The sequence below is a fragment of the Podarcis melisellensis genome (genome assembly GCF_964234715.1).
Source record: "Podarcis melisellensis genome assembly, chromosome: 6".
In the NCBI taxonomy this organism is placed as follows: domain Eukaryota; kingdom Metazoa; phylum Chordata; class Lepidosauria; order Squamata; family Lacertidae; genus Podarcis; species Podarcis melisellensis.
This window is the reverse complement of record NC_138538.1, coordinates 44,388,499-44,408,495: the sequence shown is the minus strand read 5'-3', so window position 1 is coordinate 44,408,495 and position 19,997 is coordinate 44,388,499. Positions and strand designations below refer to the sequence as shown.

Below are 19,997 nucleotides of genomic sequence, written 5' to 3'. Positions count from 1 at the left end.
AGTAGTCAATTTGTCATGTGCAAATTAAAGTCTCTTTATTTCCACATCCACAGACTTCATTTTTGTTTTTCTCTTGACAGCTAGAAATTATCTAGAACCAAAAAAGTCATCTTTAGGTGTCAAGACATTTGCACTGCAGGGTCATAGAGCAGCAGCCTTGCTCTCTAGTACTGGTTGCATACAAGGAAGACCACAGTGGATAGCGAGAACGCTGAAGATTGAAACACTGTTGGGACAAGAGAAAGGGAAAGAGAAAAGCAAAGGCAAAGAAAACAGTTCAAATACATGTATTGCCCAAGTCACCTGTGAAGCTCTTAATCATGCCAATAGGTTAGGTTCAATAGCTAGTTCCCAGCTTGGCGGCCAAACAATGGCAATGTGTTTTCTGCTTCGGCAAGGCCAGCAATGTATCTTGCCCCCAGCGCTTGCTTAAGCCGCTGTAGTTGGGTTAAAGGTAAGTTATAAAGCATTAAAGGCTATAGGAAAAGCTTGAAGTTTTGCCAGAGATGCTCCTGTTCAAGGCGAACTTTATTTACAAAACAAAGACAAGCGCCCAGATACAAAATCGTCATTGTAGAAAGAAGTACCCAACTCAACTTAAAACGTTTGGTTGAAGAAATATATTAAGGCCCCTTCTAACTGACATACTAACTAGGAAGAAGGAACCTGTGACCTTCCAAAGGTTGTTGGGGTATCACTTCCATCACCATTGACCACTGGGCCAAACTGGCTGGGGATGATGGGAGTCCAACAACCTCTGGAGAGCTACAGGTTCCCCAACTCTGTGCTCCCTGCATGGTGCTCCCAGCAAAACTTCATCCCCCTGGATACACAGTTGGGCATATGTTCATTACCACACATTTCCAACTGTAAAATGAAGGATAATACTATAACACCCCCCCCCCAAAAAAACCAAAAGATTAGCTGTGCAACTTGTTCACTTTCCCTGCCTCTGTAGAGGGGCACGTCACGGGAACCCAGCGACCAAGTGATGTAATTATGTATGGAGACATTTAGGATAGCTGGCATTTAGCAATTGCACTGTAATGTCATAACTGCTGCGGCTACGACACTGCTGTCACAAAAGGAAGTAGAGGTCAGTTGGGTTTTGTTTGTTTTTCATAAAGCTGAGCCTTTCGGGACTGTAGTTCATAGTACCTGAAGTTTCAGGAACTTCAGAACCTCCACCTATATCCATCTCAAATGAAATAGGAATGCCATGCCAAGCCAGAGCTTTTCCAGATCCAAACGTGCAACTCTCTAGGCTGCTCTGTGCACAAAATCTTCACGGGCAAGTGTGTCGGCAGCAGGGACCCACACCTACCTACCTCCCTCACTAGGAACCTAGGCCAAAGGACACAGTTCTCAAGTGGAAAGAAAGGCAGTAGGTTCAAACTTAATGGCCCTTGAGAGTACTTAAAGTTGGCATGCATGCCAAGTAGATGAGGTCATGTGTCCACAACTTGCTGTTGGTCTGAGCTGAGCAGCATTAAGCTTTCACGTCCATAAAAGAAGGGCGGTAGGGTTGGTATCCTCCCCAGGCTCGCATCACCTGCAACGTACAATAGACACTTTCATTGCATCCACCCGATCAAGTACATCCATCATACCTTCATCAGCAATCGTCTCATTTTCTGAGAATAAACACTTCCCACAACAGAGCAGTCTTATATTTGCAACTGAGAGCAATCAGCTGGCAGTTTCTGTTTCAAAGGGATTGTTTTCCTCCTCGCACAGTTTTGAGCCAAATCAGCTGATTGACTGGAAATCTCCTGCATCATGCCAGAGCCAGAAAAGAGAAAGCAGACACACTGCGAGTTCACTGCTCAAAGTAAAAAGGCAATTTTCATTTACCAAAATGAGTACGAGAATTGATTCTACCAGCGCACTAATTAAATTTCTGCTGAACATCTCTATTATGGGACACCTTACATAACTAGCTCTAGACACAACATGGCTTCTGCTGGTAGAAGTGGTGGTTAGACCAATGGAAACTGAACTTCCATTTTTTATTCTTTGGGTGGAACATTAGCAGGAAGAGAGCTTGCACCATGCACACCAACCGCACAGTTGCCTGTATTGCATCTATCTTCCAAAACACACTGAGTTAGCAAAACTCTGCAGACAATGCAGGCGTATTAAGTTTTGCTCATTAAATAAAGGCAATGACACCAAGGCTTCAAAAATGCTTCTGGGTCCTAGGCACGTGCCCCAGGCCCTGCACACGGTTGAAGAAGCAGTAAAATTCCCAATTGATCAAGAACCTGAGTTTCATCCACTCCCCACAAGCCACAGTAGGGTTAAAGCATTTTCATGCTTCTGTTAGCAGGTTGCGGTCTTCATTATGTAACTATGAAAAGGGGCAGATGAACTTAAAACCAAGCTCACTATTAACACAACGGCATAGATACTGATTACTCATAAAAGCTGTAGACACTTCTTTGCTAGAAGAATCCCTGCACAAATTAGGTATTGCTTGGGTCACTGACCCAATTTTCATCAAAACTCCATGTTGGTTAGCATTATTAAACATATACTTGGCTGCTTTTAGGCTTTGACCACACCCTTTAAATGGTAGCTCAGCTGTAGTGCTTGTCTGTAGCATTCCAATGGCTTAATGCAATGGTTCTCAAACTTCCAGAAACTGACAAACTGGAAATGCCAGAGAACTAATCACCTCATTTTTCTAAATGCTACCCACTCCCCATTGCTGTTTTTCACATAAGAGGCTGAAGATGGAAAGACTCGGGGACATTTTCAAAAACCCTGTGCAAATGCAGTCCTTGACACACAAAAGACGTCTACCCCAACTCTAATGTACTAAAAGGCTAAGAATGGGTGCAGCCACTATTTTTTCTATTGGAGTGAGTAATCTTTGATCTATGGAAGAAGAACACCAAAGAGAGCCAATCCAGTGAAAGATTGCTTTAAAATGTAGTGCTTATATGCCTTGGAACCAATCCATATCCAAATCACAAAACCACAAAGTTAAGAAGCACATGCGTCTTACACCAGGTGTGGAGTAACTCTCAGCTGCATGCTATGCAGCCCTTGTTATCTCTGGCAGGCTCCACCCATGGCTTTCCTGCCTGGGAGACGCACTCTCCTCCCCACTTGAAGAGAGAGTGCCCTCTAATCTCTTCCCCCCAAATCTGCCTAACAAAATTGCTGCACAGGTCTACTCCCCCTTTCGCACTATGCCATTTTGTTTGTCGGAAAACACCCTCTCTCCTCCAAGATGCAGAAAAGGAAAGAAATGCAGGAAGGGAGCTGGTTGGGTGCATTAATGGATGGTTGGTATGTGAGTGGAGAGAGAGAAATGCCCCAAAAGATGGATGGTTTGAGAGGTAAGGGAATTTTGCATGGGCCTGCAATTAATTAATCATATTACAATGGTACCTTGGATTAAGAACTTAATTCGTTCTGGAGGTCCGTTCTTTTTTTTAAAATGTATTTTTATTAAAGATTTTCTTGATTTACAGAGGTATGTGCTAAGTCTCTCGTATCTGGAGGTCCGTTCCTAACCTGAAACTGTCCTTAACCTGAAGCACCACCTTAGCTAATGGGGCCTCCCGCTGCCGCCGCTGCACGATTTCTGTTCTCATCCTGAAGCGAAGTTCTTAAAATGAGGTACTATTTCTGGGTTAGCGGAGTCTGTAACCTGAAGCATCTGTAACCCGAGGTACCACTGTAGTTTGTTCTTGAAAATTTGAACTCGAGCCTGAGTAGCTCAGTTGATAGAGAATCAGACTTTTTCCTGCACTGCAGGGGCTTGGATGAGATGGCCCTTGGGTACCCTTCCAACACTACGATTTTATGATTCTGTAGGTCCCAAGTAAGCTCACCTTTGTGTCTTCTGGCTCCACCAGAAGTTCCTGCTCAGCCTCATGGAGCTCCTCTGCAGGATCATAGCTGTACATCGGCAGCAAGTGATGGCGTAACCGGTCATATCTGAGAGACAGATCAGCAGAAAGAAATGATACCACTTTCCCACTTCCCTATGTGGCAACTGGCATTTATACAAGAGCAAATACAAAATTAGGTGAATAGATTAGTTTGCGAGCAAAGTGTTTCCCTGCACTGAAAGCCACCCCTATTCCCAGAAACCATTTCCCCCCAGGTAGAAAGGGAAGGGGCATGCAATAGTTAAAATACTATTAATCCCCACACCCCCACACAAATAATTAGCATGAGTCTATCTCAAATAATCCCATAAACTGCCCAAAGCATAGAAACTGACTTATCATATGTAGAACCAGCTAAATATACAGCTAATAGCCGTGCACACAAAAGCTCCTGTGTTCTCAAGCAGACAAAAGCCGTTTTCTTGAGCAAGAAAAGAAAAGTTGATTCTGAAGAGCCACATGACCCAAAACTCCCCATTCCCAACAAGAACTAATTGGTCACCCAGCACAAACTCCTTACCTTCTCTTCTTCTGAATGTACATCATCTGCAATGTGAAAAGAGAAACAGCCATGAGAGAAGCATACAGAGCGTCTACGGATTATTTCTCCTTTCGAGGAATGAAGCATGGAACAAGAAAGAAAAGGATTAACAGGGCAACAGACGCCAGCAGCAGGAGAAGCATTTCCTACACCCGTCCGCGGACAAGGAGCAAACCTGACAATGGCGATGTCACACGATAGTAGGCTGCAGCATGAGAACCCCTGGGCTCTCGGTATTGGATGACAACAAAGATATCAAGAGAAGCCGCTCCATGACAGTATCTATTTATTTATTTAAAATATTTTCATACCCCTTCTCAAGGAGGGAGCTTCGCAAAGCACACTGCACACCCCATTAGCCCTTTCCACTGAAAGGAAACAAAGGGCTTATCCACACTTGTCTCCCCTCAGGAAAACCACTCTTCAGCACTTAATCGGCGCAAATGGCAATTTAGGTTTTCCCCAGATTGCTGTTTGTTCTGGACTATCACTAAAGAGTGGGTTTTCCCTAGGAAAGAAGCAGGGCAAGGGGGAACCTGCTCCCCCTTTCTAGGCATGTCGCAAGCAGAAGTACGAATAAGCCCCAAGTCCCATCCCATTATCCATTTTTAGGCGAGGCAAAGGCCAAAGAAGAAACTGCTTATTTTAAGTCCACAGCTTCTGGGGAGCCTTAAGGGAAATGGTGGTCACAAGGGCCAGATTTAACACATTAAAATGGTGGGTTTGTCCAATAATAATTATTATTTATACCCCGCCCATCTGGCTCCTGTTTAACATAGAACAGGAAAATATTTTAAATTCCCTCCACTTGGGGCAGGGAAAGAATCAAGATTCTCAAGAGTCATACTCAAGTGCTTTATTCCTCCTCTCTCCCAATACTGCCTTTCTTTTGTTATGAGTCTTTTAGATTGTACAAATAAATGATGATGATTATCATGGTACGCCTGAGGGCAGGGAGTGTCTTACTGAAATTTGCAATTTACTCTGGGAGCAGAAACATAGGAAGCTGCCTTTGACAGAGCCAGACCATTGGGTTCAGGGGTCTGCAACCCGCGGCTCCGGAGCCGCATGTGGCTCTTTTACACCTTTGCCGCGGCTCTGGGGCAGATACTAGCGAGGGGAGGAGGCGCATTGTGCACCCCGACACTCCCCACTGTGGCGGGCGCTGTACTGGCTGTGACGTCGCATGGGGGCGGTGTGTGCGTTAGTCACGCACTGTCTTGACGTCACCTTCCCACCCACCCGCCCGCTACATTGTAAGGGGCATGTACGCTGGTCACTGCATTGAAAGGGGGCATGTACGCTGGTCACTGTTTTGAAGGGGAGTGAAGAACACACACACACAAAAAGGTAACTTGTTAATTTAACGTTTATTTCTATGAGGAGGAGTAATTCTGAGGGGTCAAACAAAGAAATAATTAAAAAGTGACAAAAAAGATATTTTTATAATGAGGAGTTTTGCGGCTCCCAGTTTTTTTTTCCTTCGGAAACGGGTCCAAGTGGCTCTTTTGGTCTTAAAGGTTGCAGACCCCTGATCTAGCTCAATACTGCCTGACACAGACTGGCAGCAACTCTTTGGGGTTTCAGAAAAGGGCTTCTCCCAGCCCTGCCTGGAGATGAAAGGAATCAAACCTGGGACCTGCCGCTAAGCTGCAGCCCATATGGATGAAAACACTTCAAATAAGTAAATAAATAATATGTATGCCCTGTAAATTATGAAGGACACACTCATGTCGAGCTTCTGCCTTTAAAATACTTCAAAACAGGGGCCCAGTCCTTTCCCATTTACTCCTTTTATATTCTTAAGACAAACTTAAAATGAAAGAAAGTGCATCCTTTAAAACCAGATCAGCAATTATGTAGTTTAATTCAAGGTACCTACACCCAGCTACAAATTACGTCACTGAAAGCAACCCTTATACAGCAGTATCTAATTTCAGGTGCCCAGTTAAATGAGTACATGAACTTTATCTAGACCTGGCTTAATAAACTAATTGCTGGATCTAATTTGCAACCAGAGCCTGCTGACGTTTGAATTCAGTGGGCCTCTAAGCACATTCCAAAACCAGCCTTCTATTTTTCAGAACTGAACTGAACTCACTGTTCTTCCACACTGGTTAGCATTCTTCATTTCAGCAGCCTAACCTAGGTAGGAAAAGCCATTTTGTTGTTGCTATTACTAAGCAGCTGGGAATTGCAAACCCATGCCAATCTAATTCAGATTCCCCCAGAGATCTATCTGGAGATCTAGCTCTACCTTCTGCCCACTTCTGCTAAGCAGCCCGCTGATTACAGTTGGTTTAAGTAAAAACTAAAGGTTATTGTAGTGCATGGCAGGGGGGTTTCGCTGCCTTCTAGCTCAACAGGAAGGGGAAATGGTTTGGAAAGAAGGTGCAACTTTATAATGCAGAAGTGAGAAGGCAGAAAAGGTGGCAAGGCTCTCAGCAGGACACAGTGAATGACCGAGCTTCCCCATTCACCCATCTCCCTTTATGGGGCTCTACAACCGGTCAAATGTTCCTCTCACCACAGAACAAGCAAAGCATCAGCCAAACAGACCAAGCGCTCCTCACTGCACCCACTCATGCACCTCACCAGATGTCATGCTAATTCCAGATGAGGCTCAACAGTTTCTGAGACCAATTTGGCAACACCGCTGTTAAGAAACGGAAGCGCAGCTGCAGCCAGAACCAAATACTGAGACAACAGCGAGCTGCCCAGCCGCTTGATTTGAACCAGCTACTTTTACAAGAGATTTGCTCAGGGATTTTATACTTGCGGGGGGGGGGGGAGGCATTCCGGGGGGGGAGGGGCAGCTCCATGTATTCCATTGCTGTAATAAAAATACATTTTTGAACCTAAGCCTCTGCTTAACTTGTTGCTGGTAAAGATGGGCAAAGCTGCCCCACTAGATCAGTGTGTTTTGCTACTGTTGATGTTTCAAAGTATGATTTGGTTTATATAACTTATGTACTATTCTGTTTGCTGGCTCAATTCAAAGTACAGTGGTACCTCGGGTTACATATGCTTCAGCTTACATACACTTCAGGTTACAGACTCCGCTAACCCAGAAATAGTACCTCAGGTTAAGAACTTTGCTTCAGGATGAGAAAAGAAATCGTGTTCTGGTGGCACGGCGGCAGCAGGAGGCCCCATTAGCTAAAGTGGTGCTTCAGGTAAAGAACAGTTTCAGGTTAAGTACAGACCTCCAGAATGAATTAAGTACTTAACCCGAGGTACCACTGTAGTGGTTGTGATTAGGACCCCAATGTCTTTTAGAGGATCTCTCCCAATAGGAACCTTTCTCCAAAAGGTCCTCATCTGGGTGCCATCTTTGAGAGATGTTCAGATGGTGGCAACAAGACAGAAGGGCTTTGGGTGGTGGTGGCTCCCCTTCTGTGGCATGCTCTTCCCAGTGGTGGCACCATCCAGCTCAGCACCAGATTAAAACTTATTTCATCTCCCCGGCATTTGGACAGTTTGTGACAAGCTTGTTGATGGCCTATCGGATGAAATGTTCTGGCTGCTGCTGTTTTTGAAGTTTTCCTGCTGGGTTTGTTTCTAGGTTGTCTGAAAAGTTCTAATGAAGTTAAGCCATTTTGGCTTTTAACCTTTCTGTAAGTCACTTAGACACCTTTTTCTTTCAGTATAGAATCATAGAGTTGGAAGGGACCCTGGGAATAATCTAGTCCAGCCCTCTGCAATGCAGGAATATACAGCTGTCCCATATGGGGATCGAACCTGCATTGTTGATGTTATCAGCACCATGCTCTAACTGACTGAACTATCCACTAATAAAGGAAATTAAGGAGGAGGAGGAAGAGGAGGAAGGAAAAGAAAAGAAAAGAAAAGAAAAGAAAAGAAGGAAGGAGTTTATTAGATTGCACTTTGCTCTCAGATTATTTTTAATGACTGTATTAGTAACCCAATAAATAAATGTGCAGCATTTGGAGCTCATCTGGTTGAATTCAAGACAACTCACCACAGCTACGATGACTCCGACGACAGTGATAAGAAAAAATGGCACCAGAACATAGCCCACCAAGGAGTCGTTGGGCGGCCCAGCAGAGGTGGGCATAGTGGTGTTACTCATGGCATAGGAAGCTGTAGCTCAAGGGGGAACAGCGAAGCAGCTTCCGTCTTCATCGGACAGTCTGCCTGGCGATCACAAAAACAAACAGTCAAAAGATTAAAACACATTATTCAAGCAGCCATGATCCTCTCTTCTCCTTCTCTCCCCCCCCAAAAAAACAACAACAACTGTGCATGAGGCGGTACATTAAGTCACAAGCCAGTCACATGTTCCCGCCCCCTCCCGCCCCCCCCCTCGCATTAGATTCGGTACTACAGTGGGGGTGAATAAAACCCTTTAAAGTGGTATTTAGCCTCGAGGCATGGATCCACAGTGTCTGAAGCAAGATAAAGGATTAAAAGGCAAGTGAGGAGGTTCTTTGCTACTGCTCTGTTAAGCAATGCTGTTTGCCCCAAGGCAGTTTGATGTGAAAGAAGCTGCTCCAATGGAAAGGAAGGACAAGAGCACTGCAAACACAGCAGTACAGGACTGGAAGTTTTGCCCATTCAGCCATGTTTGGCTCGTTTTGCCAGGGGGGGGCGGGAAGCAGGAGAAAAGGGAGAGCACCACCTGCACCTCCCTGCAATGTATACAAAGCATAACTCCCACTTCAGTCATCTTAATATGCTCTATCCACCAGTCCAAACCAAAAAGTCTATACACCATCTTTTTTAAGCAAAAAGGGGCCCTCCTAATCCAGGGAGGGGAGGGGAGGGAACCCCATTATTAATAATTATAATTTAAATAAATTTGTTACGTGCTTTATCTTGCCCAGTGGAACCCAAAGTGACTTACAAACTATTATTGTTACTGTTATTGTTATTTACCCACCCTAAGGGCCCAGGGTGGGTTGCAACATTAAAACACAATATTAAACACTGCTTAAAACAACTCACAATCCCAAATATAAGTTGGGTCCTAAAAAGATATAACTAAAGTGTCAAAAGCCAAAGTAAAGAGGCACGTCGTTCAGCACCCTCTGGAAGCTGTACAAGGATGGTGCCAAGGGGACTTCTGCAAAGAGGAGTTCCACAGCTTAGGGGCCACCACACAGAATGCCCTCTCCTGAGCTGCTGCCACCACCCCCCATGCCTCTGATGGTGGAGGAACGACCAAGAGGGCACCCTCTGCTAATCTCAGCACCTAAGAGGGTCTGTAGGGAACAGAGGCATACCCAGTAGTAGTAGTAGTAGTAATAATAATAATAATAATAATAATAATAAAATTTATTATTTATACTCCACCCATCTGGCTGGGTTTCCCCAGCCACTCTGGGTGGCTTCCAACAGAACACTAAAATACAATAACCTATTAAGCATTAAAAGCTTCCCTAAACAGGGCTGCCTTCAGATGTCTTCTAAAAATTTGGTAGTTATTTTTCTCTTTGACATCAGGTGGGAGGGAATTTCACAGGGCGGATGCCACTACCGAGAAGGCCCTCTGCCTGGTTCCCTGTAACTTGGCTTCTCGCAGCGAGGGAACCGCCAGAAGGCCCTCGGCGCTGGACCTCAGTGTCCGGGCAGAGCAATGGAGGTGGAGGCGCACCTAGACTTCCTTGCACCCTTAGCAAGGAGCTGTATCACACACACTCCCAGTCCCTTGCACCCTTGGCAATCATTGGCTCTCTCCACCTTACCTAATGCTTTTTGCCACCCCCTGGGCCTGTGCCCTTGGCAGGGGACAACCCAACCCAACCCTAGGTACACCCCTAGTAGGCAAGGAGCTCTTAGTGCAGGAGTGAAGTCTCCCTTCAGAGTGATAATCAGGCTCCCCAAGCCCTGTAATTAATTGGTGGGGGGGAGGAACAAGCTGTGTGTTTAAGGGCACATCTATTGGCCCTCAAAATCTACACTACTGGCACAGTCAGAGGTGCTACTGGCTAAGCAGAATGTCACCACTTACAGACCTGTTGCCAAGAGAGCAGGGCAGCTGTGCCTTAAGAAAAGCTTAGGGGGAGGGCCCATAGTTTGCACACAGATGGTTCCAGGTTCGATCCCCAGCATTTCTGGGGACATCCGTTTGAAGCCATGGAGGACCGCCACCAGCCAGGGTAAGACAATACTAAACTGGATGGGCCAAAGTCCTGATTCAGTATAAAGCCACTTCCTAGGTTCCTAATATTTCCAGAGAATACACAGCGTCAAGACAACCTGTTCAGAAGCTTTCGGAGGACTCCCCTTTCATCATTTTGATTTTCATCTGCAGAAGGAACCAGTTCATATCTTAGGGATCCTCAGACACCGCAAGGAGAATGCCGTTTCCCCAAAACTAGTTCATCCTAAATGCAAGTGAAATATGGGTCTAATCCTGAGACATGGCCTCGACCTAGCTTTGACTTGGTTCAAGCCATGAGATACAGTAAGCCGTGTGGCATACGTTCTATGTGGAGCCCCTCCCCCAAGGGGCACAAGTCCTTTGATCAAACAGTTTGCACCCCAGTCTCCTCACATTTCCTCAAGCTTTAGGATGGGCAGCAAGGTACTTTGGAGTAAGTTCTCAAGAGGATGAGGATGATGATGATTGCTGCTCCATTTATATCCCACCTTTCTCCCCAAGGAGCTCATACATGCCTCTCCTCCGCCCTCCATATTATCATCACAACAACCCTGTGAGGTAGGGTAGGCTGGGGACTGACTGGCCCAATCCAGTAAACTTCATGGCTGAGTGGAGGTTTGAAATCTGGTCACCCAAGTCCTAGCCTGCCAGCCCAAGTACATTTTTACGAGGGAAATGTCATCACATCAAACGTTGGTGCTGATGATCATTCCTCCTTATCAATACCAGCCAGTTGTGCAACAACGAGATTAAAACTGGGGAAGGGGTAACGTGCTATCGCCCAAGTAAAATATTGCAGATAACTCTATAAGGCTTATCAGAGGTCAAAAACTTGCAAGCCAGCCGACCTGCACGTATACCAGTGTGATGCAGAGTGGCTTGAGAAACGTATGTCTGGAAAGCTACTCACTCCCCAGGGGGAATTGTTAGTTCACTATGGCCCCATCTGCACTATGCATTTAAAACATTATCATACCACTTTAAACAGCCATGGCACCCCCCAAAGAAGCCTGGGTACTGCCGTTTGATAAGAGTGCGGAGAGAGTTGTTAGGAGACCCCTAGTCCCCTTAGAAAGCTACAATTCGCAGGCTGGTTTAATAATAATCCTCAAGCTAAAACCTTCCCCAGCCCTTCTTTGCGCTCTCCTCGAGTGTGACAAAATATTATTCGTTTGTTTGTTTACTTATTTATTAAATTTCTACACCGCCCTTCATCCAAGGATCACAGGACAGTTTACAATATAAACACACACAAATACATACCATAGTAACAAAAAAAACCCACCCCAATAACGCCCTCCCACACACTCTTCATGGAATTTTGATAATGCTTCTTGCTTGTCCGGATTGGGGAAACCAGAAGGATGTAAGTGAGAGTGTGTGCAGCGCAGAAACAAGCCTACTGTGCAAATATATATTTTATATACGCTCTCCTCACCCGCCACTGGCATCCCTAGGAGGTTCCCTAGGAGGGAATATGGCCCTTGGACTGTAGAAGGTCCCTCAACAGTATATCCAAAGAGCAACAAGGCCCAAAAGGAACTAACCTGTTCACACTAAAGTACTCCACTACACTCTCAAGAGCACAGGTTCATTGGCCTGCCCTGAACTATGGCAGGCCTGGGCTTTAAATCTGCATTCACCAACGTGCAGCTAGCTAGCTAGTTGATTCCCATCGAAGTTCATTTCAGAAACGGCACCGCTACAGCCAGCCTTCCTTCCACCCCAGCTCACGTCCAGCTTCCCAGTGCTCTCAGGCTGCAATCCTACACGCAAAGAAGCAACCTGTTTAACAAACAACTTCCTCCCGAGTAGGCATGCTCAGAATCAGGCTCCAAGGCTGCAGTCCCGCGCTGTGCGCCTTTCTATTCGGGAACAAGCCCCCCTTAATTCCGTGGCGCATGCAACCGAGTACAAACATGCAGCAGCACAGAGGATTAGGTTGCATAATTACGCAGGGACGCGGAGCAGCGATTCGCAACGAGAGCGCAATCCCAGCAGCGTCACTTGGCAACTGGGGCCAAAATCCGGGGAGGGCCAAGCCTTGTCCAGCAAATTTAAACCCCTTTCTCCGACTCCAATCAAGAGCGCCACACAGCTTACCCCTCCAGCACTCCCGGAGGCCCACGACAACCGCTCCGGGAACTGTCACGGCCCCAGTTAGGGATCCATCTTCCTTTCTCCCGAACCTAAGAGAGAGAAAAGGACCGCGCGCCGAAGAATCGGTTATGGTGTTTGCTCGCCAGGCTTCCTCCGCCGTCCCCTCTCCCACGCCAGCTCTTCCTTCTCGTCTAATCCACCTCTCCATTGGCTTTCATTGCTACAACCCCCGTCCCACCGCAACCCCGGCCGCCTCCGATCGCTCCAAACAGACCCGCCCCGGCCAGGCGATCAATCGCTTCCTCACCTGCGCCGCCGCCGCCGCTCACGCCCCTACAGCTGCCACCAGGAAGAGCCGAGAAGCGCGTGACTGACAGCGCAGATCAGAGCCAGAAGAGCCGCGGCCAATCCTCGAGGGGCGAGGAGGAGCCGGGCCCGGGCAAGCGTGGGCCGGACAACGTGCCATGGGCAACTGGGGACGGTAGAGGGCAGCAGGCGCCTGCATAAACCCGAAGGAAGGCCGTAATGACGAAAAGCGTCAGGCTGGTTTTTTGAGATTGCTGTACTCAGGTTGTGTTCACACTCCGGTTTACTGCGCACTCACTGCGTTTTCATCCGTGTTCAAACGATGTTATCCGAAATGCGTATGCAGCCCGTATTTTGCAAGAAGGTGCTACGGCCTGATGTGCTGTTTCTCAAACCACCTTCACAAGGATTGGAGTCCTTAAAACGTTCCTGATTTGCCTCCAGCAAATTAACACCTTAACATAGTAATCCAACTATACTCGATTATGGCAATTTACTATGATACTCTAGTAATGAGGATTCGGAAGAGGATGCTGCTGCTGCTGCTATCCTAAACACCATCCCAGCTGATCCTTCCTGAAAGCTTTGCTTTTAGCTCTAAACAAGCTGTGTGTCCTTTTGTTTACTTTGCTCATAGGGCAGCTGCAAATTGCAGTGCCAGTGGGACACCTGCTACCTTAATTTTCCCAGATGTATTTTAGACATTTCCTCCATGGGCCCTGAATCCTTTAAGTGCTTTGAAACACTCCTACAGTACTCTAGGATCTCTTATGCCCAGTGTGTTTATCACATTGTCAGCCACTAGAGTGCCTTCCCTGACTTAGTGCCCTCCTGATGTTATAGACTACAATTCCCATCAGCCCCAGCCTGCATTTGTTAGCTGAGGCTGATGGGAATTGTAGTCCAAAACAACTGGAGAGCGTCAGGCTGAGGAAAGCCTACGCTAGAGCTCACGTGGTCTTCTTTTTAGAAATTATGCATCGTTGGTGGCTGCCTCTGTGAATGCGTGGGACAGGGGCGAAGGCACGCATTTTTTTTAGAGGGGGCTCTGAAAAAAAGGGTTATATTTAAAATGCATACTTGTCGTTGCTTTACGTATAAAAGTGAAGAACCAAAGAAAACGTATCTGCCAAGGTGAGTCCCAGGCAGGTGGGGAAAGGGGAAAGGCCGGTGGTCTCCGCCTCCTCGTATTCTAGGACTGAAGATTGGAGCAGGAAAACAATGGTTCGGGAGACAAAATACGTTGTTTCTTGGGGGGGGGGTTAGGAAGGGACGACACGCCCCCCTGTTGCCCCCTCTCTCGCGCAGCTGGCGCTTAATTCGTTTCGCGCACGCGCGCATCCCCACGCCAACACGGATACGCGGTACAACAAAGGGGAGGCGGAGGAGAGGAGCAGTCGCGAGCCCCTCGTCCCGCCCCCAGCCCTGTCTTCCGAGGAAGCCGGAGGCGAGGAATGCGCGCGCAGAGAAATGCGGCGGAGACAGAGGCCAGGTGACCTTTCAGCCTCACCTGCCAGGGTATGCTGTACAGAGTATGGTCTTTAAAAAAATAATAATAATAAAGAATGAATTAATGGCGCACAGCTGTGCGTTTCTACTCAGAAGTCCCCTTGAGTTCCGTGAGGCAGACTCCCAGGTAAGTGAGTAAGAGGACTACAGCGTAAGGACAGGGAGATTTTCAGATTATAAAAAGGAAATATGTCCCCCTGGCACAAGAGGGTGCAAGTCTCAAGTCATATTCAGCACGCCTCCTATGCATTATATTGAAAATATACTGAAATATACTGAAAGAGCTGTGGCCAGGAGAGGGCAGGATTCCTTCTTGAAAGAGGTGTATCTGGCACCTTCATTGTATAGCTTTCCTTGGAGGCTGAAGAAGCGACTCTGAGATATAAATTATAATTAGGATGCACCCTGTCCTCCTGAATGTAAATTGCTGCACCGGCTTTTAATATTGTATTTTTATATTTGTTGTAACCCAGCCTGAGACCTTATGCTGAAGGGCAGGTAAGTCAAATAATGTATTATTATTATTATTATTATTATTATTATTATTATTATTTATTGTTGTTATTAATTTATTGAATTTATATACCACCCTATACCTGGAGGTCTCAGGGCAGTTCACAAAACAAAATTAAAATATAAAACCACCAAATATATCATCAAAATAAAAACAACTCAATAAGCACCCCCCAAAAACCCTACATTTTAAAAGGGCATAGGATGTCAATCAAATCAACCAAAGGCCTGGTTAAGAAGGAATGCCTGGGGCCTAAAGGTGTATAATGAAGGTGCCAGGAGACCTTCTCTGGGGAAAGCATTCCAGACAAGGAGCCACTGCAGAGAAGAGCCATTCTCGTGTTGCCATCCTCCGGACCTCTCAAGGAGGAGGCACACAAAGGAGGGCTTCAGAAAATGATCTCAGGGTCCAGGTAGGTTCATATGGAAAGAGGTAGTCCTTGAAGTATTGCGGTCCTGGGCCGTTTAAGGCTTTATAGGTCAAAACCTGAACTTTGAATTGAGCCCAGAAACTAATTGGTAGCCAGTGCAGTCCGACTACGATTGGTGTAATATGCTCAAACTGTCTTGCTCCAGTGAGCAACCTGACTGCTGAATTCTGCACTAGCTGAAGTTTCCAAACCATCTACAGAGGCAGCCTTACGTATAACACATTGCAGTAATCTAACCTTGAGGTTACCAGATCATAGACAATAGTAGTTACGCTATCCCTGTCCAGATGAGGGCGTAGCTAGGCCACCAGCCAAAGCTGATGGAAGGCACTCCAGGCCACCTGAGCCTCAAGCAACAGCAAAGGATCCAGGAATGCCCCCAAGCTGTGACTCTTGTTTCTTCAAAGGAAATGTAACCCCATCAAGAGCAGGCAATCTCCCACCCATCTGATCTAGGGAACTACCCACTAACAGTGCCTCAGTCTTATCTGGATTGAGTTTCAGTTTGTTGGCTCTCAGCCAGTCTATTACTGAGGCAAGACACTGGTCCAGCACTTCCACTGCCTCACCTGCAGATGTAAAGGAGAAATAGAGCTGAGTGTCATCAGCATACTGCTGACAATGTACTCCAAACCTCCGGATAACCCCACTCAGTGGTTTCGTGTAGATGCTAAACAACATGGGGGATAGGATTGAGCCCTGAGGAACCCCACATTGAAGGTTCCATGGGGCTGAAAAGCATTTCCCAAGCAGCACCCTCTGGGAACGACCATCCAAGTAGGACTGGAACCACCGCAAAGCGGTGCCACCCGCCCCTAGTTTGGAGGGTCGTTCCAGAAGGATACCATGGTCTATGGTATTGAAAGCCACTTAGAGGTCGAGAAGAATTAACAGGGACATGTTTCCCTTATTTCTCTCTCTAAAGAGGTCATCATACAGGGCGACCAAAGCAGTTTCTGTGCCAAAACCAAGCCTAAACCCCGATTGAAATGGATCCAGAAAATCAGTTTCTTCCAAATAATATATATGCAGAGACTGGTTTGCTTAGACAACCCAGTGAATTTATAGCGAGGAAACATTTGAACATTTATAAGTGTCTCCATACACAAAAGCACATTTTAGCATACTGCTGCAACACTAAATATGGAATAGTCACCATGTTCCAGTTGGTTGTCAGTCATCTGCCCTCTTGGTATGCAGTGTACCACAGATAGTGTTATTTCTGGTTTTTGAAGTTTTTCATTTGTATTTTACTGGTGTAATGGAATTTGATCTTTATTGCCATGATGTGCAGTTTACAATGTGCTGGATAAAATGAAGAACCCAATTAAAATATTAATGTTTTTTCAAGAATGATAAAAATGGATCATACTTGGAGCTACCCTTCTTCACCCATTCAAATGTAGCACAGAGCACTGGGTTCGTCTGTCTTAATTTTGGGACTTAGGAGGGGGAAAGGGGGCCCTAGGAGAAAAGAAAAGGTAGGATAACAAGCAAGCTTTGAAACCACAAGTCTGTTTCTAAGAACAGGGTAAATGCATACCATACAAGGCAATTCTAAAGTACAGTACATCTTTAGCCATATGGCCATAAATATTATTTCCGTTTACAATAAAAACAACATAGTTTATTTCTTCTTCTTCCACCTCAAATATCACTAGCAGGATGATACATATAGTAGATGCCCTTTTATATAAAAGTAAACAAATAAAAATAAGATAAATAATTTCTCAGTCATAAGGGAGTTAAAAAATGAAAAGTTATGGGTAATTTTCTGTTATAACAATGAAGCAAGTTTATATAATAGGATTTAATGCTTGAGTTTTCTGCATATATGCACCTTTTTTAAATCCAACCACTTTTTCTAATTATATGATTGCATAATATTTCTCCTTCCTGGAATGGTTATGTGTGCTTCTACTACCATGGTAACTACTTTGCTTCTGATTCAGCCATATGGTGTTATTCCCCCTTTCCACGCCGATTATCGTGTCTCACATTCTATTATAGCGAGTAAAGGAGTACAGAATACTGTTTTAGGAGGACACACTCGGAAGTTGCTTCTTTCTAAAATGCCAAAAATTGTTTACAGCTTGCAACTGCCTACAATTTTCTTTCCGCAAAGGCTTAGAATGAAATGCTAGTTAAATGTTATATATACCACCCAAAGTATACAGTAGGGGGAGCATCTGTAACCTTCTCTCAGGTGCATAGCATTTATGTGTATGTGGTAACTTTGAGGTGCTAAGAGCACTTTCAAACAAGCAGTTATCCACCTACATATATGAGAAATGTACAGTCTCATAGGGACTGGACCACATGTTTCAATGTTCTACAAGTGCTTGATTTTCCAGAGGTACTATTATTTTGAGTACAGCTGTCACAATGATAAAAGTACTCCTAGTGGTTGTTCCTGCAATACATCAGTAGTAAAGTGAAAATACAAAAGCACCAATGAGTGAAAGACAGAGGTGCTATGTGTCTCAGGTTCTCACATCCAGGAGACAGCCTGCCCTGAACAGGGGTTACACCGCCCTGGAAGGAGCAGGTTCACAGTTTGGGAGTGCCCTTGGATTCAACACTTCACTGGAGGCTCGGGTGCCCTCGGTGGCTAGGAGTGCCTTTTTTCAACTCTAGCTGATTCCCCAGCTGCAACCTCTTTTGGACAGAACTAGCTTGGCCATTGCATTCCGTGCCCCAGTAACTTCTAGATTGGATTATTGCAAGGCTCTCTATGTAGGGCTGCCCTTGAAGATGACTTGGAAACTTCAGCTGGTCCAAAATGCAGCACCTAGATTACTGGCTAGGGTTCTGTTTATAACCCCTGTTTTAAAACAGCTGCACTGGTTGTCAATTTGTTTCCGAGCCCAATTCAAGGTGCTCACATTAGTTGTTAAAGCCCTAAATGACTCAGGCCCCCAATATTTGAAAGAGCATATCATTTCCTACAGACTCTCTTGAGTGCTGAGGAGGTCCTCTTGGTAGTTCCTCCACCCTCGGAGCCTCAGGGGAGTAGGGTTTGGCCTGGGCTTCATCCTGTTTCACAACACCTAAAACATGATAAATGAGACCACAGATAGATGGTGCCAAAGCAAGTACTTATGATCTCAACTGATCCATTAGCTCAATAGCTTACAACCAACGTTACATAGCTCAGCATTCCTCCAAAGACTGCAGCTTACTTAGGAGCGTTGGGTAGTATTCAGTTTTGTTCAGAGTAGACCCACTGAAATTAATGAACATGACTAAGGTCCATTAATTTTGATAGTCTAAACTGAGTAAAGCTTAGGTGAATACCATCCATTAAACTTCCCTGAACAGTCAAGTGTCCTAGTGCTGCCAACGAAAAAAAACAAAAAAGGCAGGCAGGAGCTGTGCAAGCAAATTCTTAAAGAATCTTCCGGGGTTTCAAAAGGTTGTAGCACAGCATTTTAAAACTGATGGCACTAAACACCTAAAAATCATTGCCACAACATTCTCTCTTTCTCTAACAACCCACTTCACCTTTGCTCAACATGGTCATGATGGCTACTTGCCTGATAAACATAGAAGTGACATTCATAGGCACTAAACCCATGTTGTGTCAACAGAATGAAAAGAGGAAATGGAGCAGCAATTCCCTTACTGGAGAGAATAGAGCAGAGCCCAGGGAGGTATGATGAAGCTGCAGAATTGCAGCAGAGGAACAGAGATGAGAAACGGCCCAAGACCATTACACTTCTTCTGTGGTGATCTTTGTCATAACCCAGCTTGCTGCAGCTGCATTGCCACAAGTACATCTTACAGCGTAATTACTATCACCATATCAAAGCGTTATGAATGCAAAGCTGCAGCGTTGCAGCATTTGGACAGAGCTGAGAAACAGCCCCAAAAGTTGTGTCTCTCATTACCCAAACACTGCTGCAACTACTTTGCCACAAGTACAGCTTGCAGTGTTATTATCGCTGCCATATCAAAGTATTATCAGCAAAAACATAAGTCTAAGCTCATTACAAGGCTGCAGATTCTGTCCTTGGCTAACATTTCTAGCCAGTTGCAGCATTCAGTACCTTGAGCACCAACTGCATTCACCTTGAATAACTTCAGTGGCTTATCTCAGGCACAGTTGCCAACCAGGTTAATGTGATAAAAGGCTTTCTCCCCACACCCTAAAGACCTACTGAAGTTTCTCCCTTGCCCAAGCTGAGGGATCAAGTGAGCTCACCAATCAGCAGCGTGTTGCGGAGGCTGTCAGCTCCTGTGGGAGAATGTTAAAACTATTGAATCATAATAAGAATTGACATTGTAAATGCAATTAGTACTTGACAGGAAGAATTGAAAGAGGAGGGAAACAAGGGAAGTATACAACCCCTAGGGCAAAACTGAAATGGAAACACATCTTGCTTTTCCAGTTTTAAAATAAGTTAATTCTATGGGCTGGCAAGACTCTGGCTGCTGTTATTCAACCAGGAAGTTCATAATCAGCCCCCTATGTCCATGGATAGAAGCTACATCATCTGGTGTTCATAGTCCAAAAGAGCAGCATGGGGGAAATACTTCCCAACATACCTCATGGTTTCTTTGGA

General features: G+C 45.5%; 1 protein-coding gene across 1 annotated transcript; it reads right to left on the bottom strand.

Annotated features, from left to right (window-relative positions):
• Window positions 1-489: 489 nt before the first annotated feature.
• On the bottom strand, window positions 490-12,831 carry SMIM29 (small integral membrane protein 29). Its single transcript, XM_081915659.1, has 5 exons — window positions 12,677-12,831; window positions 8,429-8,604; window positions 4,426-4,451; window positions 3,846-3,951; window positions 490-1,552 (listed from the first exon to the last, which is right to left on the bottom strand). The coding sequence occupies exons 2-5, from the start codon at window positions 8,537-8,539 to the stop codon at window positions 1,490-1,492; spliced, it is 306 nt and encodes a 101-aa protein (XP_081771785.1). The 5' UTR covers window positions 8,540-8,604; window positions 12,677-12,831; the 3' UTR covers window positions 490-1,489.
• Window positions 12,832-19,997: the final 7,166 nt, after the last annotated feature.

Excerpts from the sequence above, each read along its gene's own strand:
- SMIM29 (XM_081915659.1), bottom strand. The coding sequence starts at position 8,539 with ATGAGTAACACCACTATGCCCACCTCTGCTGGGCCGCCCAACGACTCC. Across the intron at positions 4,452-8,428 it reads TCGGAGTCATCGTAGCTGTG|ATGATGTACATTCAGAAGAA; the intron begins GTGAGTTGTCTT and ends TTCACATTGCAG. Across the intron at positions 1,553-3,845 it reads TGGAGCCAGAAGACACAAAG|GTGATGCGAGCCTGGGGAGG; the intron begins GTGAGCTTACTT and ends TGTACGTTGCAG.